Source organism: Cokeromyces recurvatus, assembly GCF_025118155.1.
Source record: "Cokeromyces recurvatus strain NRRL 2243 chromosome Unknown BX663scaffold_26, whole genome shotgun sequence".
Taxonomy (NCBI): domain Eukaryota; kingdom Fungi; phylum Mucoromycota; class Mucoromycetes; order Mucorales; family Mucoraceae; genus Cokeromyces; species Cokeromyces recurvatus.
The window spans coordinates 206,631-227,574 of record NW_026251412.1 but is presented as its reverse complement, the minus strand read 5'-3'; the positions used below and the strand labels follow the sequence as shown (position 1 = coordinate 227,574).

Below are 20,944 nucleotides of genomic sequence, written 5' to 3'. Positions count from 1 at the left end.
TTATCTTGGAATGGAGACAGGTTCTTTATTAGCTTCATTCATTACTTGCTCTGCATCATAAAATCCAAGCTGCTGTATTAATTTTGCTTCATAACTCTTGTCTGATTCCTTCATTTTCATTTCTAGCAATTTATCCTCTTCTAATTCTTTTTCTGCTTCTATTTCTAAATCTTTTTCTATTATAAAGTTTTCTTCATTGACAGAGCTATCACTTTCATCATCATCATTATAGCTAACATTAGATTCATCATTTGAGCTATTATTTTCTTCATGAGCAGAGTCTTCACTTTCGTCTATTTGCATCCTTTTTTCTCTAATATTTACCAAATCTTTATTCTTTTGATTTATACCAATTTCGTTTTCAAAAAGTCTTGTTGAATTTAACTTTGATTGAATAAATCGAAAATTTTCATGCTCATAGACCATATGATATGAAGGCGGTAATTTGTCCTGGACATCAAATGGTTGAAGCATATCGTCACCTGTATCATTATCTTTATTCATCCAACCTTTCCTTCGTCTTTTAGCTAAATAACTTGCAGTCTTATTTTGTGCATATTGTTCATGTAAATCTTTACGTTTGTCCAGTATAGACATTATATCTAAATCTTTTAAGCGTCTGTCGCTTTCTTCATTTATGTCTGTCCAAATCCTTTGTCTTTTAGCAATAACAAAATTCATTAAAGCACGACTTATAGTTTTATCTTTTTTATCCAGTAATTCAGTATGAACATGTGCCAGGATATCAATGATAAAGGTCTTTAAAAGCTCATAAAAGTGAACAATTGTACTTGATAAGAGGGTCATATCTTTGAAATCCGAAAAACTACATGAAGGTAAGTTAAATAAAAAAAAAAGCCCTATATTATAGTATGTATCAATATAGCTTACAAATGAGTAAGAGAAGACATGTTCCAAACTTCAAACAATTCCATCGCTTTCTCCAAGGTAGGGTTATTATCCTGAATTAATCTTTGATGTCTATCATAATTCTCTATTTCAATCTTCTCTTCTAACAATGTTGCCATTCGAGTTTCTTGCATCATAAATAAGGGTGACATTTCTTTAGCAGAATATTGAATTTTGTAACTTTCATCTGGATCATTTCCAATACAATTCGAAGCTGCATCTAATAAATTCAAATAAGCTGCCACCTCATTGACCGTCTTGGTCGGTCCTACGCGTCGAGCAATCTCAACCACATCGCCTCGAGTACATCGCTCCACTGCTAAAAAGAATCTCTTCTTTTCTGCTGGTGTCCAACAAGAGCCATCCACTATTGAAAGCTCATATTCTTCATCATCGAGCGGTCCATTTTTCATTTCATGTTCTTCAAGAGCTAGATACATGTAATAATTTCGTATATTCTTATCTAATGCACCAAGTCCTGTCCTTTTATCATTTACTATAAACTTTTTATATCGATCTTGCAACTGTGATAGATATTTTTGGTTATCGCATGAAACCATTGAATCATCTCGTTTTTTAGAATTAGGTTGTAAATGATGTTGAAGATGTGCAAAATTAGGAACACCATTATCATCATGAAGCTGATCTTTAAATTCTTCCATCTGAACGGCTCTTAGAAGAGGATCAATCAAAGATTTTACAGGTTTCGGTATTGTAGGATGTCGATGTTTTATTCTTTTTATTTTTAAATTAGGTTCTTTAGCTATTATATACAAACGTTGCAGTTCATCATAAAGTAATTGATAGGCTTTTGGACTGTTAAGATTCCATAATCGATAAAGACCTTGAAGGACAATTTCTTGTTTAAGATCAGATGCATAGATTGGACCTTGATTGCTTTCATCTTCTTCACTATCACTCCGTAGTCGTTTTCTAATAGTGTTATTCATTATTATTAAAATATACGTCTCTAATTAACTCAAATGTAATTATAAAGCATACATGTGTGTATATGCTTTAGGTATTATTTGTGAAGAAAACACACACACACACAAAAAAAAAGTTTTAATTCTATAAACTGTTGTTACTAAATTTTTTTTTTTTTTGTTCCGAAACTTTTTTTTTTTTTTTTTTTTTTTTTTTTTTTTTTTTGTTTGTTTGTTTGTTTGTTTGTTTGTTTGTTTGTTTGTTTGTTTGTTTGTTTGTTTGTTTGTTTGTTTGTTTGTTTGTTTATTATGAATAGCATTTATAATATGAATATATAAAAGTTAAATAGGAGTTAGGGTTGAGGCATAACGAATCCGCCTATCTTTGATTGTAAACGTTGAAAATAACTATTGTCATCATTTCTTCCTTGCTGTTGTTGATAATGGAAAGGAATCTGTGATTGCTTTTGTTGCTGATAAAGATCATTTAATATTTGTTTTTTATCTTGATGAAATAAATGATATCCAGCTTGTCCAAATACAAGTTTAGGTACATCCACAAGGTAACCCATCGTTCCTTTTACGCCTACTTCCTTTTCAGCTTGAATCCAAAAGTTAACTTTACCTGTCTTTTCATCGTAATATCCTGCACAATAGTTTCTCATTCCCATTAATTTTTTATTTTGTCGCTATATTATTATAGATGATGAAAATGATGTTGTATTTTATTATCATTTAGAGCAGTACTTACTGTATTTCCATTAGGAGACTTTTTAAATAGGTTATACATGCGTTCTTCTGTATTACCATTAAATGTGATATAGCCAGAATTTTGATTAAGCACTGTTAAGAGAGCTTGGGGAGGTGGTACATTGACGATGGCACTGGAAATAATTTGGACCATGAAATAAGGATCGCCCTCTTCTTTTTCCTTCATATCTTTTGAGTATAATTTTCCAGCTCCACAACAATGCACATCACCACCTAAGAATGATACACGAATTGACCTTTCACGAGCATAAGATTGAAGTCGTTCAATAAATATCTTTCTTTCTTGTTCATGATTACCTGCAGTCCAGTCTATATGAATATATTATTATTATTATTATTAAATTCGACATATATATATATATGCTTACGATCGTTCATATCGTCTAATAATTCAGGATCGCCATTCCAAACATTCAATTGACCACCGATAATGTCACCTAATGCACCTGTCTTACCCGCAATAGTAGCCAGGTTAAATCCAGCTGCACCATCCATTAAATTTTCAAATAAAGTTAACCGAGGATAAATGAGGGGCACACCCGTAAGAATAAAAAGATGTTTAACAGTAGGTGGGATAACAGCTGTTGAACTAAGATGTCGAAAGAGAGTATCATAGGAGGATGCTTGACAGACTTCCATCTTTGTACGTTCTCCTCGACAGTCAACAGCAATGAAGCCAATATCGGGTCCAAGTGTCGAAATGATATGATTACAGGTAGGCAAAGAACCTCGAATCATTCCATGTTGTGTGGCTAGTTCTATAGTAGTATGATGCTGGAATAAATAATAAAATCGACTTGCATTTGCAAAGAGTACTATTTATCAGAGAGGAGGAAAAAAGAGCTTTTAAAATCAAGTTAATCATCATAACTCATTATTATACCTTGAAAACATTCTGCACGCTGCATCTCTGTCGGATATGAACCATAGCCATCAATAATATCCTAATAAAAAGCTATTAAAAAAAAATAAAAAAAAATAAAAAAAATAGGCTTCAAATGTAAACAGAAATAAAAGTATTATTACATGATCATCCCACATATTAATAGAAGGAATTGTAGCAAAGGCTTTAGCTACCACTGGATTCTCTTTAAACCTAAATATAAAACAAATCTGTATTATGTCTTTTTTTTTTTCCTATTATTCCTCTTTACCCAAAATTTTTACAATAGTTTGAAAAATAAAACTCTTCAAATCCATCTTTCATTTCAGGACTCAATTTCATAGCTAATCGCCTTACAGGGTCTTTCTCAGCAACCCAAGGCTTCATAAAATCTTCTTTGATTAAGCGATCTTGATAAAGTTGATCCCCACCCCCCAACAAGACATGGAAAGGCATTACTTCATGACGATCCAACACATCTTGCCAAAGCGGAGCCTCCTTTTCACCAAATTTATCTTTCACTTCCTGGGGAATATCTGAGAACCCATTACAAGAGTAAAACATGAACCGCATCGTTTCAAAATAAGCTGGTAAATGGACTTCAAATTGGGGTTGAGCCCAGTTTTGATGAGGTGTGGAATAGATCAAACGTTGTGGTTGATCTGTGAGTTTTAAACGAAGGTCATAACGCCAGAAATGATATATTTGGCGGAAACTATCGAGTTTTTCAACACGGGTTTCGATAGTCGTACTTTGACCTGTAGTGAGTGCAATCAACTGAACTTGGATAGGTGGTGGAGATGGATCACTAGAGACGATAAGAATCGATCCTCTCCATTGACGTGTTGTATAATTAATATCAATATACTTTAATAAGGGCCCACAGATTACTTCCCCGGGCGCATGTTGTTGATGATGATGAGATCCTTTCTCTTGTGACCAAGGTCGATGTAAATGAGATTGAAATTGATTCCAACGATCACCTACATTAAGCTGATTAAAACCTTGAGCTAGGTTATCAAAGTGGCTTTGATGTTGCTGCTCATAACCTTGATGACCCTGATTCCCATAATTATTCATTTTTTTTTCTTTATTTATTTTTGATAAATAACTTTTTTTGAAAAAAAAATATAAATAAATAAAATATAATTCTTAATATTAGCGTATAACATAAATATTTATAAATTGTGCCTTAACGTTGTACAGTAGTTTTGATCCAACAAATAAAACGAAGTTTCCTCCGCTATTTTTAATCTCTCGGCGTTGATATTAACCGATACGTATATTACGCACAAACAGCTAATAAAGATTATTCTTGCGGATTTTGTATTTTCTGCTTTGTATTTTTTTATTTTTTTTTTTTAGTCATAAAAATACACATGAAAAAGTAAAGGCTAAAATAAAATACATAATAGGACTTGATGAGTACTTGTATACATACACATATATACATTGGGCAGTATCTTTTATCTAAAAAAATATATATATATATTTATATACATTAAATATGTATTCAACTCCTTTGTACATGTACAATTATTAAAATCTTGAAGACCCACTCTACTTTGTTAAGGGCAGCGCTCTTTTCCCTTCCTAGAAGAAGCTACCTTTACATAGATATTAAACTAGCAATAAAAGATAAATCATTTGTTTTTGTTTTTTACTTTAAAGAAAAATGAAAAAAAAAAACTTACACGAAATAAATCGATAGACACAGTCTTTAATGGTACCAAATGCTTCCAATTTTGTTCCAAATTATCCTCAGGTACCCAGTCAGTATTTCTATCTAAATCAGGATAACCTCCTTCAAATCTTTCAATCGATAAAGAAAAAGTTCTAGGCTCCTTTTTTATTACTGATGAAGATTCATATGTTCTAATCTTTATTAAACAGGTTCTTAGATATTGTTCTATATCTTCTATTGAATAAGTAGATTCGCTTTTAAGTAGTGTATTTAAAGGTAAACTAGTAGACTGCTTTAAAGCAGTTGAATTGATTTCAAATACAAACTTCTCTACTATTGCTTTACTGTCACCATTTTCTTCTATCAGATTTAATGATATAGATTTGACATCGCCCTTTTTTAATATAGAGGATTTAAAAAAAGTTATAAATTATAAAACACCTGATACTGAATCTAAATATACCTTTTCTAATTGAGAATGACACGATTGTATAAAAAGACTTAAATAATTTTGAACATCTGGATGAACTGCTATATGAACTGGGACTTCAAACTTCTTTTGAAGTTTGAATATTGTTTTAGGATAGAGCTCACATTGATATAAAATTTGATGAAGCCAAGTCTCTACTATATAAACATACATTGTTTAAATCAGATTTAGGGAAAAAAAAAAGAATTATGCATAATAATAATAATATAAAAAAATAAATGTGTATTTACAGAATTCACAAGTGAGATCTATAATGTCTAAGAACAAAAGCATTGATTACCGCCATGGTTACTTTTTTTTTTTAATAAAAAGAAATGATGATTCTACCTTTTCGGATGATCTTCGATTGTGGATGAATGTTCATTCCAATTTACTGAAATTGTAACTAAATAAAATAAGTGTTAAATATATCCGAGTCGGATCAAGGAATGAAAATGAGAAGATTTTTTTTTTTTTTTTTAAAAAAAAAAAAAGATTATTAAAAAAAGAGATTATCTATAAAATCCCATTTACTTAAGCTTCTTCAGTGCACATCATTAGAAGGTGGTGCTATTATGCTAGAAATTCCTTTGACGAAAAAATAAAAAAATAAAAGGCATGATTGAATGAATGCAAAACCATGAATTAATAGAACTAAAGTTTATTATTTTACTTTATTTTCTTTGACCCAATGTGGAACATACAGTATGAAAGATATTGCCTAGGCCAATTCGATATTATAGATTAGGAAACTAAAGCGAATGATGAGAGGCCTTAGGGACGAAATATAAGGTAAGAGCAAGCACAAAGGGAGTGTATCTGTAATACTAGCATTAGTTGTCAACACAAAGCCTGAGAAAGAAACTTTGAACAAAGGTAAGATGCGATATCGGAGAAGTCTTTTATTATGAAATGGATAATTGAATTCAAATAACCGGTCATCGTATATTCCAAGAGAAAGTAGATGAGAGATAGCAGAGTGTTGCTCTCTTCGTTTCACTTTGTTTGAGTAGAAATGAAACTGGATCCTCAATAGTAGTAAGCATTTGTAGTTGTCGATACACATATAGGCATATATATTTGCATCTATTCGAGAGATCAACTAATATTTAAATGATAGATACAAAGTTTCTGTAGGCCACAAGACAGTTGGCTCAGACACTACTTAACTCATCAGCTACGTTCAGCATGATTCATAGGTCAATATAGTATTTCCACTTGAAATAAGACAATCAAAGCTAAGTTTTAGTACGACCTATAATGGAGTAAGAAAACTAACTAGCAATTTATGTACTTGTCAGTAAACTTCTTCTAACCAGAAAAGACAATAGCAAATAAATATTATTATCAGTATGTATGCGAGGGGGGGGGGAGAAAGGAGGGTCAACTTGTATGGCCACAAAAAGCTATTAAACATATCTAAAAGTCAAGGAAACGCTAATGATAATTGTAATATTTTGATTAGAAACCTCTACGTTTTCTAACCAATCATAAGCGACGACACATAGTAATCTCTAATGATTTTATTCCTATTCTTTAAAATATCCATAAATTTAATAATATCTTGGGCTATAGCGTCTTCACTTTGCAATTCCAAACGTGTAGTTTCTTTTAATATTTAGGAAAAAATGTTTTTCACAAAAATGAAATAGAATAATAGTAATCTTCTGTTGTTGAATAGGTGGCCATGTTAAGTTACACTTGAAAACATACTGCAACTATTTGTTAATACCGACTGAGTATTAAATATAGTGTTATTAAATATATAAAAAATTTGTGGCTTTTTGTGACTGTATAAACTTACAATTATTTCGAGAAAAAAAAAATTAGACTCAGTCAAAAGTATAAAAAAGCAAAATTTTTTTTCGAACTGTATATGATAAATTCTTTACTATTCACACACATGAAAAAAAAAAAAGGTAAATATTGGACTATATACATTATACTGCTAAAAGAGAGGAAGTAAAGAAAAGGAAAGCTTAAAATGATTAGACCGCTTATGGCATAGTTCAACAGACGCGGGTCTTACTAACCTATTGAATGTTGACTCAAAAAAGTTCTTTCGCTCCTATATGATTTAAAGCTTTAATTTACTTCTCTCTTTTTTTTTTTCAACTTTTATTTATCGAGCATAAACTAATTTTTTTTTCATATTAGGTAAAATAGATAGAGCGCTTCCATTTGCTTTCTATGTGTTTATCTTTTTTTTTTTTATATAATATACAAATTTATGTATTTTTATTTTTTAAATAAAGATTTTTAAGTTGACCATTATAAGTTTTAATCCTTTATAATGATGTGTTAAAATAACTGTAATACAACTGAAGAAATTAGTTTGCGCCAGGAAAAAAAAATTTTTTTGGCCAAGAAAAAAAAAATTTTGGGCCACTTGAAAATATTTGGGATAGCTAAGGGAAAGTAGGGTCACTTGGCTGAAAATGGGACACTCGATTAAAAGTGACAACAAAATGAAGGTTCCATTTTCATGATATTGTACTATAAATAATACAAGGTTTATTTTGATTTTGATAAAATAAAAATAGAGAGAAGAATGATATGATATCTTTGAGGAAGCTAGAGTGTGAATAGTAATAAAAGGATCAAGAATAATTATGAAGAACAGGTGAGATGATAAGTCACTCGTTTCTTTTTAACAGTTGTTTATTGTTTCTTTGGAAGATGCACCATCCTTTTCCTTACTGGCCTTCTTTTGTTCAGCACTTACGGTTACATATCTTTCTGCAAAAAGAAGTGGCACACTTAAAAATTACATATGGCACACTAATTCAAATTGAGTTGTCACAAAAGGAATTTAATATGGCACACTTTGGTAAATTTTTTTGGTACACTTCTCTTTTATTTATAAAAATAATTATTCTATTTGTAATATTAAGTATGTCTTTTAAAGTTTATTTTGAAGAAGGCAAAGGAAATGCCATGAATGAAGATGGTTTAGAGCCTGTACAAAAGGAAGTAGACGATGATTCACATTTGAACCTGAAGCCAACTGAAAAAACTAAAAAAGAGCCAAAAGTTGTTAAGAAAACTGCAGTTTCAAGGGACCCAAGTAAAGAGGATACCAGGAGAATACACCGTGGAAATGATACCAAGGAGATGTTCTTTTTTTTTATATTTATGAAAAAGACTTGACTGCAGGTAAAGCAGCGAGTTTGATGAACATCCCTCACAAAACTGACTACAATTGGCTTCAGGATGACCAAAATAAGCTCGTTGATAGACTAAAGGGAAAGGCCAGAGAAGCGAGGTCAAAAGTCACTACTAAACGCGGATCATAAAGAATATCTTGAGAAAACATTTGGCGAAAATGCTTCAGCAACGATAGCTCAAGCTATGGATAACTTGACTGATCGATTTGAGGGTCTGAAAGTTAGTTAAAAAAAAACTGTCCGTAGCTTCATAGTAGATAAATGTGCATTATCCTTCAAAAAAGCTTATTTCTATCCCCACGGAGAGAGAAATTCTCCTGAAAAGATTCAGCAAAGATATGGGTGGGTTATTAACTGGTCAAAAACAGATCTAAACTACCAGAGTAATTGTGTTTTTATTGATGAAGCAGCATTTCATGTCAACCTTAAAAGGACAATGGGTTGAGCAAAAAAAGGAGAAAGAACCATCATAGAGACGCCTACAACGAGGGCTATATCGCCCCCATGGAATTATTAATGTGAAAGTAAAAAGACCTTATCAATCTGTCTCAAAGAAACGAAAATTACATAGCACATCATCTAAAACCGCTGGATCTGCTGCAATCAAAACAACGGGTACTGTTACTGGCGATTATTTCAATTTCATTGCTAGTACTCTTGATATTTTGGACAAACACGAGCAATTTAATGGCTTTTACCTTGCCATGGATAATGTTCCAATCCACAAAAACCTTGATATCGAAAGGTATATAATCAACCGCGGATACGGCTGTGTTGATCTTCCTACCTTATTCATCTGAACTGAACCCGATCGAACAACTTTGGTCAGTTGTCAAAAGTATACCGAAGAGAGAAAAACCTTTAGAAAAGGAAACGCTAACTTTAGGAATAACCGATGCTTACAACAGTATTCTTTTGAGTGATTTACAAGGCTTTTGTCGGTATTCTGAATCAAAATGGCAAGCTTGTCTTGACAAACTTCCACTTTGATTTTGGCACACTTTATGCCAAAAATGTTGTGCTATCAATAAAATAAAATGTGCTATAACAAATTTGTCACTGGGGTCAATTATTTTTGCAAAAGGTGTACAACTTCTTCTGATAGTACAACATCAGTTAGTACGGACAGTAACGAAGTAATGCAAATGATTGAATCTAACATAGTTCGTATCAACGATGCAAATATCCTTCAACTATCCCGTAACTTTCAAAACTCGCTTGGAACTAGCCCTTTAACATATAAAAGCCATATTTGCCATATTTTATCGACATCGGGCATACTATTAGTTAAAGACCATCAACATCCTGATTTGGCAAAGTTTATTGACAGCAATACAACCCACATAATGTTAAAAGATATCCATGAACAAATTGGTATACACAGCCAACAATTTTCCATAGATATACTTATCAAACTAATGGAAATTGTTCAACAATGCGTTGCCAAACAAATTACAATCCAACGATTATTGGCATTAATTGATGAAGAGAGCAACGCTTACCAAGACAAAGCCATATTATGCTTCAAGATCCTAATCGAACAATTACCAAATGATTCTTTTGACGCAAAAGAATTCGAATTAACTATACGGTTAATTCAACCAATATTACTACTGCTGTTTGAAGACAGAGAAGAAAACATTTATCTCCGGCGGACTGATGCACAAACAGAAGAGGACAAGTCCAATTGTTCTAACAAACGACCTGATGGTTGTATAACACTAAAGACATATGAAAAGATAGATGTGGGCTTCATTGAAGTCAAAGAAGAGAAGTACTGAAATGACAAAACTAAATTGAACAAAGACCTGTACAAACTGGGTGTGTTTTCTAAACAGACAACTGATCAAAATCACCTCCATAGAGTGTTAGATTTTCAAATTGTCGGTAATTTTTATAGAATACACAAATAGGCATAAATTATTCACTAATAATGAACATTAACAGGCAAATCTATTTGTTTTTACTTGATCCAGCAATAATGCAAAGGGTTTTATACAATGACCGAAATCGATCATCTCAACGTACCAAAAGACTTGAAAGAGCTTCCACAGCTTATTGGATTTGTAGACAGCTTGTGTAATATTTTACACGTATTTAAAACAAGTTGTCGTTAACAATAAGTAGCTGCTTACTATCATGTTTACGCTTATTTATAGTTTTGTTTGCGTTTTATAATAATAAATTTCTTTAAAATATTTATTTGTAACAAGTACCAAGGGATTGAATATATAACAAATAAATGTAAAAATGAACAAGTCAGTGAGACTCCCTTAGGGTTTAAAATACTTAAATTCACAAATATGTATACAAATATGTCACTTTAAGTTTTAAGTTTTACAGTTTGTTTGAGTCCTTTTTTTTTCTATGACCTATGACAGGAGTTACGATAACACTATTAGTGATGGCCAAGTAATGTCTGTTGTTGCTCAATCCTACATGAGTTGAGAAAGATATGTAACTGTAAGTGCTGAACAAAAGAAACAACTGTTAAAAAGAAACGAGTGACTTATCATCTCACCTGTTCTTCATAATTATTCTTGATCCTTTTATTACTATTCACACTCTAGCTTCCTCAAAGATATCATATCATTCTTCTCTCTATTTTTATTTTATCAAAATCAAAATAAACCTTGTATTATTTATAGTACAATATCATGAAAATGGAACCTTCATTTTGTTGTCACTTTTAATCGAGTGTCCCATTTTCAGCCAAGTGACCCTACTTTCCCTTAGCTATCCCAAATATTTTCAAGTGGCCCAAAATTTTTTTTTTCTTGGCCAAAAAAAATTTTTTTTTCCTGGCGCAAACTAATTTCTTCAGCTGTAATGGTTAGTATTTTTTAAAATAAAACAAGTTGGTTTTTCCTATTTTAAGGGATTGTCAAAAAAAAAAAAAAAGTTTGTAAACTTACCTTACATTTTTGTAATGACTCTGCTACTATTCTGTCCTCATTTTTTTTTTTATGTAAAAACTATTCATCACTGGTTATCTTTAAAAGAAGAGTTGAACTTATTACAGAATGATATATAATGAGAGAAAAAAAAAAAAAAAGCAGTGAATCATCATTTATTAAAAGCGGATCATTTTCCTTAAACGTAACTGAAGCCGTTTCTTTAAAACTCTTCAAGTCCCCCCAAAAAAAGATATTAAATTAAATCCGACATTATCCGAATCCTTTTTAGGCTCATGTTTGTGGAGGACTTTCTTATATGAAGTATAAGCTCCTCGGTTACTGTACTATTGTTAAAACCAGTATACATATATGTCTTTATATAAATATAAAAACCTGCTTATATAATTCATTCCTTTTTTCTCTTTCTCCTTTCTCTTTTGCTTTTTTTTTATCAAGTATATCATTAAATGCTGCCAACAGCTGAGATCCCTTTAAAAAATAATTCATTTACAACAACTGTCTTTAAACAAAATGGAAGTCACCAATTTTACTGTCGATGGTCAATAGAAGAAGATGTATTGTTATCTAAAGCAGTTGCAAAGTATGGACCACATAAATGGACTTCAATATCAAAATTAATTCCTGGTAGAACAGCAGTACAATGTTCCACTCGATGGTATGGTGCTTTAAAGTAAGTTATATTTATTTACATTAAAAGAGAAAGTCAAGTTGAATGATATATATGCATATATATGTATCCAATAGCTCTAATGTACACAAAGGGAGATGGTCAAAGGATGAAGATGAAGCACTCATAAAAGCTGTACATCAATATCAGCAACAAATAGTAATACAAAAGACAACAAATTTGCCATGGAATCAAATTGCAGAACATATTCCGCATCGAACAGGAATTCAATGTCAGGCGAGATGGACTGAAGCATTAGATCCTTCTATTCGTAAAGGCAGATGGCAAGTAGATGAAGATAAATTATTAAAGGATGCAGTATCTAAATATGGTTGTTGCTGGATACGTGTTGCTAGCATGATTCCTACTCGTACTCAAAGACAATGTCGTACTCGATGGAATCAAATTCATTATCATTCACAAGTAGAAAAGAAGAAGAAGAAGAAGAAGAAGGAAAAGAAGAAGCAGGAACAAGAAGTTGACATGCTTCCAGATAAATCAGATTGTGTAAAAGAGAATAACGATGAATTCACATCTATTGTAAATACTGATAAGGTAACACCCATATCTTCACCATGCTCTTTGATAAGCCATCAATCATCTTCTACGCCTTGTTCCCCACTATCTTATCCAAACTTACCAGTTACTCCAATACATGATAAACTGATACAGCATAAAGAGGAACAACAAAATTTGGAAGATCTCTTCTTCTTTCCTTTATCTAATACTCAGGATTTTATTACATTACCAAGTAGTTTTGATAATATTGACAACTATAGACTATTTTATAATAATAACTGCATATCTTCATTTTTACCTTCTACTATTGACGATTTTGATTTTTTACTCTAATTATATACATATACATATAAACTTAATAAAATGTATTTATTATATATGTTGGCAACAAAAGATGTATGTAAATAAGTATCAAGAATAGGAATGTATGTAAAATTTTATTACATTGTAAACTACATATTCTTCTGTTCTTAAACAAACCGAGGTAATAATCGATCAAATGAATAAATAATGGGTTGAATATCACTTAGTTTTATTGCATACAGCAAACAGTTTTTTGCATCTTGAATATGTTCTTGTTCTTTATAAACTTGGCTAAGTAAATACCTAATATCATGTTAATTTTTTTTTAACATATTTAAAAATAAATAATCTACACAATTACCATGCTTTGGGTTGATTCCAACCTAATCCATGAGTCACATTCTGTAACAAGTCTTCTGCTAAATCAAATTCTTTCATACTTAAATAAAGAGATGCTAATGAGATATGAGTAGCTATATGATTAGGATCAATTGATAAAGCCTTTTTAAATGCTTCTAATGCCATTTTATCATCATTCTTTAATAAACCAACTTGATGCCATACATCTGCATCATGACCATAAGTAAGTTGCTCCGCTTCTTCAATGGCTTTGAATGCTTCTTCAAATTGTTGTAAATTTTGGTAGCTATTACAGACCATGATCCAGATTCGAACAAGGATTGAACGCCATCTTGACTCATGTTGTCTATCATAACCATGTTTGAATGTTGCTTTATTTTTTTGGACATCTAAGCTTATTTGAGACGATAAACTACTTGATTTCTGGTTTGTTAGTAGAGTAGATGATAATTGCTTATTAGTAGTTTTAAGTAAACTTGACGAAGAGTAGTTTCCATTATGAACGCGTTGTTCTATAAATATATGTATATTAACTTTCTCTCCTTTCTTTCTCTCTCTCTCTCTCTCTCTCTTTCTCTTTAATTGTATAAAGAACTTTACCATTATTCATATCATTGCAATCGATATTGGCATTGCTATTATCATTATTATTAGTATTTAAAGCAGCAACAGCAGCAGCAGCAGCAGCAGCAGCAGCAGTAGTAGTTGTTGTTGTTGTTACAGTAGCTGTTGTGCCTATCAAAGGATGGCTGATGCTATTACGAAATGAAGTTTTAAAACTCAAGAAATGTGATTTTCTCCTATTATCACTACTACTATTTATTGATTCCTTTCTTTCCTTTTTTATTCTAGTTGATATAGGGAAACTCAATAAAGGATCATCTATAAGTTGTCGAGATGTATGTTTTTTATTGCTTTTTGCTGTTGAATTATTATCATTATTCACGTTTTCTATTTGATTTTGTAACATTGTGAAATAGGATATTTCTTGTTGTGTAGTATTACTATGATCATTTTCGTTAACTACAGCTAATATTGGGTTTTGGCTATGTAAGCTATATTGAGATAAGCTCAAACTTTGAACATCATCATCATCATCATCATTACGTGTTATTCTGCTTATAGTAGCTGAATATGAACGAGGACGTGAAATGGATGACCTTCTACTGTTATCATTTCGGTCCCTAGAGGCAATGGATCTTTGTCGATATTTCTCCCTCTCCTCCTCCTTCCCTTCCCCTTCCTCTTCCTCTTCCTTCTTTTTTTTAGCTATTATTAATAAGTTGTTCTTACTGATGGGAAGATTCATTTTTTTAGATAACTTGGCATACAGATTAAATAAATCTAAATAGGCATCTAAAACAGCTTCTGAACCCTCCAGGATCTCCAAGATAGTGACTTGTGTCATTTGCATTTTTATATAACTCTCAGCTCTCTCAAAGAATTCTTGTCCTTCCTCTGTATCTAATGTCATCACTTTCTCCATATCAAATAATCTTTTATAATGGTCATTATGACATTGCTGAATAAGTTCCAAGGACTTTGGTAAAGCATATAATTGACGAGAAGAGTATAAGAGTGCCAAGAGGTGCCAACTAGGAATGAAATCTTCTTTGAGCTTGATGGATCGTTGAATAGACGTAATAGCAGACGTGATATCTCCCATGATAGTTTGCTGTAAACCTAATTCATAAAATGTTTGCCATGATCGGGTGTCTAGCTCAGAAGCATTCTTTAAAGACGATATAGATTGTGTTAAATATTTGAAGCGTGGCTTTTCAATTTGACCTAATATATAAAGTATAGGTATAATATATATATATATATGTATATATGTATATATATATTATTTACATTGTGAAGCATATAATCCATAAGCAACTCCATTCATCCTTTTGCTTTGTGCCATCAGTATCTTCCATTGTCCCGGTTTTTTCTTTTTTAAATGCACAGACCCCTCTAAAATGGCTACTGCTAATTGAGTTTGCATGCTTGATTCATATCCTCCCTTATCGTGTTGACCATAAATTTGCTGTGAGGCAATCAACAAGAGTCGTACAACATCAAACTCTGAATCATTTTCAAATGATCCTATAGGTGGTTTCCTTACAGAAGAGAAGAGTTCATCGCTCTCTGGATAATCCATCATCCATGAGGAGAGGAATGACTCTAGCTTGGATACATTTTTATTAGCTGTCTTTAATGATTGCTGAATAAGCTTGTTTAATTTGTTTCGTATAGATTCTACCCTATTTTCCATACAATCATCATCATCATCATCATCCTGCTGTTGATAATGATTAGGTAGAGGTATTCCCAACAATTTTGAATAATGTATAAATGCTAATTTAGCTTCTTCCATCCTATTCTTTAATCGAACAAGGATACAGAACCTATGTCTTGTCATGCATAAACTATCTGTTTGAATCCATTTTTGAGACCGATGAAAGAACTGGCCAAGACGATGAAGATAGAGTTCATCTTTCCCCCATCCTATAGCTTCATGTGCAGTCACTAGAAGATTCGATAACTCTAAGGTTCGATGATGTAAATCCATTGGATTTGATGTCTGTAAAAGTGGAACAAAAACATTTGACAAAAGGGAACGAAATTGATTTAAGAGTGTCATTATTTCATGAAGGGCAGAATTTGAACTTTCACTTAAATTATCTTTTGTGAGTCTTGATGAGGTACCGACTGTATCAGATCTATGTAGAGTGGACATAAGGAAAAAAGGTTTTTTTTTTTTTTTTTTTTTTTTTTTTTCAATAACGAAATAAAACCATTATATGCACACACACACACACACACTCTCTCTCTCTCTTTTTCTCTCTCTTTCTCTCTCTTTCTCTCTCTTCATTTATTCTTACATTGTGTATTCATCGTTGGGACTTTCAGGTACATAAAGACCCTTTTGATAAGCTCTTGTTAAATAACGTATATAATGACGAAATATAACCCACCGTTTATAACTACGCCAATCTGCTAACCATTGTGTTTGGCAATAATTTAGATAAGTTCGCATAAGTTTTAATGTTTGTTTGACAGGCCCTCTATGATGATGCATAAAAAAAAAAAAAAGGTAAGTAAACCCTAAACTCGTCTCTCTAATATCTACCTAAAAACTTACTTTTTACGTAATTGTAACAAAATAGATCGATAAAGACAGTCTTCTAACCAAAAGAACAAAGCATTATTTTTCTCTTCAGGATGCTGTTCAGCTACTTTGAGGGCATTTGAATAAGAATCTAAAGCATCTGAATAATTTTCTTGTAACTCAAAACAGACACCTATTATATATATGTATATGTATATATAAAGGGATGTATACATTAAATATATGTATTTATTTACCTTTAATAAATCTTGCTTGAATTAATAAAACAAGACCATAACCAGATTCAACATCTTCTAACTTTAAAGCTATATGTTGTAACCATTCAAAAGCCTTCTCATAACGGCCTGTTTCAAAAAAGATTCGAGCCAAAATGATTTTGGAAAACTTTTATTCAATCAAAAAGTATGAACATTACATATAGATATATATATATATATATATGCATATGTATATACATGTATAATCAACATATGTATGTATGCGTATGTGTGTTTGCTTATTATATATATATATATATATACCTGTATCTGCCAATCATCAGACGTTTCTAATAATTCACCTGCTTTGATCTGCCTTTGTATAACATCTAATAACCTTACAAGAATAAGTTGTGCTTGAGAAGGTTGAGTTTTTGGTGGAAGAGAGATATGATTTGGGTCATCTAATTGATACCAACAATCTATCTCTCTTTTAAAAGCAAGAGTAGTAGGATATGTTATATTATCATTAGACTCATCATGATGACTGCTTCCATTATCTATCATGCCATAACGAATTTGTCTGGTTAATACTATAAACTCAGCTTCCATTCTTGCCGTAAATTCAAGTACTTTAGGGGAGAGAAAAGTTATATATTAGAATAATGTTTCAAATATAACAAGTTGTCCATTTTTATGTACCTGATTCATTTGGATGATATTTTTTATATCGTTTTGCTAATTCGGGGATAATCGACCATGTTTCATTACATCTAGCATTATCAAGGTCAATGAATGCCTGACGTGCTTTAGGATTGTTATTATCCATTCTTATATATATGTTTTTTAAAAAAAAATAGAATAAAATGAAAAAGAATAAAAGAAAATGTCTTTTTTTTTTTTTTTTTTTTTTTTTGTTAAAATCAAATATAGTATCTGACAGTGGAAGTACAAACTAATTATGTGTGATGATTTTTTATTTTGGTTTTTAAAACACGTGCTTTTTATAGTATTTTTGTTGCTCTTGTTGGCACAACACTACAATCTATTACTATTACTACTACTACTACTACTTTTTAGAATATCGAGATATTATCAGTAAAATAAATCTAAGAAGAATACATTTCAAATCCAATCATATTCAGCTGTTGTATTTTTATATTTGTGACTACTTGGCAACCATTAATCTCTCTCTTTTTTTTTTTTTTTTTTTTTTTTTTTTTTTTTTTTTTTTTTTTTTTTTTTTTTTCCTTTCTTTATTTCTTCATATATAAAGTATGGGGTATAGGTAAAGTATATTTTATTATTATTCATCTTTTGATATACAGTGACTTATTTATTAATAATATGTTATTTTAGTACACCTTCCCATAAACAAATATGTGTTCCGGAAACACTTTTAAAAAAGAGAAAGACGATAGAAAAGACAGATGCACAAAAGGCACAAGACGCATCACAGGCGGCAAAAGAAAAACGAGACATTCGTAAGATCATCTTTAAGAAAGCGGATACCTATATAAAGGAATATAGGCAACGAGAGAATGATGATATTCGATTACGCCGACAAGCAAAGAACAAGGGTCATTTTTATATACCAGCTCAACCTAAACTTTTATTTGTTATCCGTATCAGTGGTGTGAATGACTTGAACCCTAAAGTGAAAAAGGTATTACAGCTATTTCGATTGTTACAGACGAATAATGGTGTCTTTGTTCGTGTCAATAAAGCTACAATGGAGATGTTGCAGATAGTTGAACCGTATGTTACTTATGGTTCACCCAACTTGAAGACAGTACGTGAATTAATATATAAAAGAGGATATGCAAAAGTAAAAGGCCAAAGATTAGCCATTTCGGATAATCAGATCATTAGTGATAATTTGAAACAGTTTGGTATCATCTGCATTGAGGACGTTATTCATGAAATATTTACAGTGGGTGAACATTTCAAACAAGTAAATAACTTTCTTTGGCCTTTTAAACTGAGTAATCCTAATGGGCATAAAAAGGTCAGTTGGAAGCCAAGAAAATCTAAACATTATGTTGAAGGTGGTGATGCTGGTGATCGTGAATTTGATATTAATAAATTAATTCAATCCATGAATTGATGTGGATACCCCTCCTTTTCTTTTTTTTTTTTCTTTTTTCTTAATTGTATATAGTAATAAAATAATAATAATAATAATAATAATAATAGCATGATGCAATGTATACTATTATCAGTAGTGAAAGGGAATAATAGAAGAAATTTAATTGGAGGAGAGTAGTAAGCAGCTAAAGTTTGTATAATTTATTTGATATTTGTTGTAAACATTCCCTTTTTTTTTTATCAAAATTTTCAAAACTTTATTCAAAAGAATGACGAGCGTAAAAGACCCTGAATTTATAAAGTCATTAAGAGGGCTTGTGAAAGATCCATATAAATTTCAACGTTATTGTCATCAAAAATATTTACTCATTAACGATTTAGAAATGAAACGAAGAGGAAATATGTTATATAGACAAGAAAAAGCGAAAAGAAACGAAACATTAAATCGATATTATAATATTTTACCTTTTGACAAAAATCGAGTCGTCTTGTCCGATCCTCGATTAGGGCCAGCAGGGAATAGTAGCTGTAATGACGCTGATGATGAGGATGAGGATGAGGAGGATGGATATATTAATGCAAGCTGGATATTAGCACCTTATGAGATTCCCCGAATCTATATAGCTACTCAGGGACCTACTATGGCCACGTTGATTGATTTTTGGCGTATGGTAGTTGAGCAACGCGTGCCAGTTATCGTTTGTTTGACTCCGATCTCAGAGGATGGATTTGAAAAATGTGCACGTTATTGGCCCTTGGGGGATGAGATAATGCATATTAGGCACAACGATAATAAAGAAATCAACGTGAAAATTTCTAATATTAAAAAGGAAAAAAAGGATTCGGAAGCGGATTCGATTGTAAGGACAATTTTGATTCAGTTCTATCGTAACGAAGAGTTAATTGAACAAGCAAGGGTAACTCAGTTGCAATTCTTAGGTTGGCCTGATCACGGAGTACCTAAAGAGACATCGAAAGTGATAAATTTGATACGCTTGACGAGACAATTACAAGAAGTGGATAAACCTGTTTTAGTTCATTGTAGTGCAGGATGTGGTAGAACAGGTACATTTTGTGTCATTGATTCAGCAGAGATACTTTTAAAGATGCATGATAATTTAGCAATAGATCCTATATTTCTATTAATAGACGAATTTCGTAAACAACGTACTACCATGGTTCAATCTTTATCTCAATATAGCTTTTGTTATAAAGCCCTTTTAGATTTTATTGATCAAGAAGAATAAATTATATTTCTATCATGTTCTTTTGTGTATCCCTTTATCTATTTTCTCCCTTTTAAAACTATTCTATAATTAAAGTAGTAAAAACAAGGGAGAAGGTAGTAGTAGGAGTTATATATAAGTTAAAGTTTACAATATATAAAATGACAAAGAAAGGGAACAAATATTTATATTGAATCCCTTTTATATATGAATATATATTAATATATTGTATGACTCCCTTCTAATATAAGAATTTTCATTATATATTTTATATAAGGAACATTATGATTAAGGAGGAATTCTGATTCGACTTCATTGTATACGATAAATGAAATGGAATGCTAATAAGCTCTTAAAGTGTGTGTGTGTGTACAAGTATGTATGCGTATATACATGTTGTCATTTATATAAATATGTGTATATAAACTTTCAGGAGCTACATTCCATATAATAACAATAAAGTGATATACATACACAGGGAAGAAGTTGTGTACATATAATAAAGTGATATACAAAGGAAACGAAGTTGTATTATACATTTCAAGGCTTTTTTGTAATATCTTTTTTTTTTCTTGAAGATTGATTGACATTATATATTTCCTCCTTTTAAAGAAAAGGGAAAAATAAATATAAATAAATAAATATACATATATACATATATATACAAACACATACACACACACACACACAGACACACACACATATATACACACACACATACACACATACACACACACAC

At 31.3% G+C, this 20,944-nt stretch overlaps 10 protein-coding genes across 10 annotated transcripts; 4 read left to right on the top strand and 6 right to left on the bottom strand.

Moving 5' to 3' along the window:
• Positions 1–1,859, bottom strand: BX663DRAFT_554450 (uncharacterized protein; the record flags this gene model as incomplete). Its single annotated transcript, XM_051531528.1, has 2 exons — positions 1–826; positions 892–1,859. The coding sequence occupies 2 exons, from the start codon at positions 1,857–1,859 to the stop codon at positions 1–3; spliced, it is 1,794 nt and encodes a 597-aa protein (XP_051379986.1).
• Positions 1,860–2,062: 203 nt separating this feature from the next.
• BX663DRAFT_519258 (uncharacterized protein) lies at positions 2,063–4,616 on the bottom strand. The gene is made up of 6 exons (XM_051528976.1): positions 3,761–4,616; positions 3,633–3,702; positions 3,490–3,550; positions 2,975–3,421; positions 2,587–2,915; positions 2,063–2,524 (listed from the first exon to the last, which is right to left on the bottom strand). Exons 1-6 carry the CDS (start codon positions 4,567–4,569, stop codon positions 2,189–2,191), a joined length of 2,052 nt encoding a protein of 683 aa, XP_051379985.1. The 5' UTR covers positions 4,570–4,616; the 3' UTR covers positions 2,063–2,188.
• Positions 4,617–4,984: 368 nt separating this feature from the next.
• On the bottom strand, positions 4,985–6,109 carry BX663DRAFT_519255 (DNA-binding protein). The gene is made up of 4 exons (XM_051528975.1): positions 5,894–6,109; positions 5,637–5,800; positions 5,184–5,567; positions 4,985–5,114 (listed from the first exon to the last, which is right to left on the bottom strand). Exons 1-4 carry the CDS (start codon positions 5,934–5,936, stop codon positions 5,058–5,060), a joined length of 648 nt encoding a protein of 215 aa, XP_051379984.1. The 5' UTR covers positions 5,937–6,109; the 3' UTR covers positions 4,985–5,057.
• A 220-nt stretch (positions 6,110–6,329) lies between these two features.
• Positions 6,330–7,275, bottom strand: BX663DRAFT_519253 (uncharacterized protein). The gene has a single exon (XM_051528974.1). It carries the CDS (start codon positions 6,706–6,708, stop codon positions 6,364–6,366), a length of 345 nt encoding a protein of 114 aa, XP_051379983.1. The 5' UTR covers positions 6,709–7,275; the 3' UTR covers positions 6,330–6,363.
• A 2,639-nt stretch (positions 7,276–9,914) lies between these two features.
• BX663DRAFT_563455 (uncharacterized protein) lies at positions 9,915–10,979 on the top strand. Its single transcript, XM_051532010.1, has 2 exons — positions 9,915–10,692; positions 10,757–10,979. Exon 1 carries the CDS (start codon positions 9,949–9,951, stop codon positions 10,588–10,590), a length of 642 nt encoding a protein of 213 aa, XP_051379982.1. The 5' UTR covers positions 9,915–9,948; the 3' UTR covers positions 10,591–10,692; positions 10,757–10,979.
• Positions 10,980–12,221: 1,242 nt separating this feature from the next.
• BX663DRAFT_418917 (Homeodomain-like protein) lies at positions 12,222–12,802 on the top strand (the record flags this gene model as incomplete). Its single annotated transcript, XM_051522380.1, has 2 exons — positions 12,222–12,397; positions 12,472–12,802. Coding segments are annotated over 2 exons (507 nt in total), but the record flags the coding sequence as incomplete, so codon positions are not given.
• A 581-nt stretch (positions 12,803–13,383) lies between these two features.
• On the bottom strand, positions 13,384–17,720 carry BX663DRAFT_488743 (uncharacterized protein; the record flags this gene model as incomplete). The annotated part of the gene is made up of 9 exons (XM_051524839.1): positions 13,384–13,519; positions 13,578–14,088; positions 14,177–15,364; positions 15,431–16,284; positions 16,447–16,629; positions 16,707–16,866; positions 16,931–17,078; positions 17,216–17,523; positions 17,594–17,720. The coding sequence occupies 9 exons, from the start codon at positions 17,718–17,720 to the stop codon at positions 13,384–13,386; spliced, it is 3,615 nt and encodes a 1,204-aa protein (XP_051379980.1).
• A 426-nt stretch (positions 17,721–18,146) lies between these two features.
• Positions 18,147–19,030, top strand: BX663DRAFT_477575 (ribosomal protein L30, ferredoxin-like fold domain-containing protein). Its single transcript, XM_051524289.1, has 2 exons — positions 18,147–18,179; positions 18,251–19,030. The coding sequence occupies exons 1-2, from the start codon at positions 18,169–18,171 to the stop codon at positions 18,996–18,998; spliced, it is 759 nt and encodes a 252-aa protein (XP_051379979.1). The 5' UTR covers positions 18,147–18,168; the 3' UTR covers positions 18,999–19,030.
• A 127-nt stretch (positions 19,031–19,157) lies between these two features.
• BX663DRAFT_519235 (protein-tyrosine phosphatase-like protein) lies at positions 19,158–20,377 on the top strand. Its single transcript, XM_051528973.1, has one exon. The coding sequence runs from the start codon at positions 19,249–19,251 to the stop codon at positions 20,224–20,226; it is 978 nt and encodes a 325-aa protein (XP_051379978.1). The 5' UTR covers positions 19,158–19,248; the 3' UTR covers positions 20,227–20,377.
• Positions 20,378–20,411: 34 nt separating this feature from the next.
• Positions 20,412–20,794, bottom strand: BX663DRAFT_171816 (uncharacterized protein). The gene has a single exon (XM_051521657.1). It carries the CDS (start codon positions 20,742–20,744, stop codon positions 20,547–20,549), a length of 198 nt encoding a protein of 65 aa, XP_051379977.1. The 5' UTR covers positions 20,745–20,794; the 3' UTR covers positions 20,412–20,546.
• Between the last annotated feature and the right edge of the window lie 150 nt (positions 20,795–20,944).

Bases quoted from the DNA above. Each gene is read 5' to 3' on its own strand.
- BX663DRAFT_519255 (XM_051528975.1), bottom strand. From the start codon at position 5,936: ATGCTTTTGTTCTTAGACATTATAGATCTCACTTGTGAATTCT. The intron at 5,801-5,893 runs GTAAATACACAT...ATGTTTATATAG, and splicing joins AGATCTCACTTGTGAATTCT to TAGAGACTTGGCTTCATCAA. The intron at 5,568-5,636 runs GTATATTTAGAT...ATATTAAAAAAG, and splicing joins GTCATTCTCAATTAGAAAAG to GGCGATGTCAAATCTATATC.
- BX663DRAFT_171816 (XM_051521657.1), bottom strand. From the start codon at position 20,744: ATGTATAATACAACTTCGTTTCCTTTGTATATCACTTTATTATATGTA.
- BX663DRAFT_519253 (XM_051528974.1), bottom strand. From the start codon at position 6,708: ATGTGTATCGACAACTACAAATGCTTACTACTATTGAGGATCCAGTTT.
- BX663DRAFT_519235 (XM_051528973.1), top strand. From the start codon at position 19,249: ATGACGAGCGTAAAAGACCCTGAATTTATAAAGTCATTAAGAGGGCTT.
- BX663DRAFT_563455 (XM_051532010.1), top strand. From the start codon at position 9,949: ATGCAAATGATTGAATCTAACATAGTTCGTATCAACGATGCAAATATC.
- BX663DRAFT_519258 (XM_051528976.1), bottom strand. From the start codon at position 4,569: ATGAATAATTATGGGAATCAGGGTCATCAAGGTTATGAGCAGCAACAT. The intron at 3,422-3,489 runs GTATAATAATGA...TCTGATAAATAG, and splicing joins GCGTGCAGAATGTTTTCAAG to TACTCTTTGCAAATGCAAGT. The intron at 2,525-2,586 runs GTAAGTACTGCT...ATAATAATATAG, and splicing joins AGTCTCCTAATGGAAATACA to CGACAAAATAAAAAATTAAT.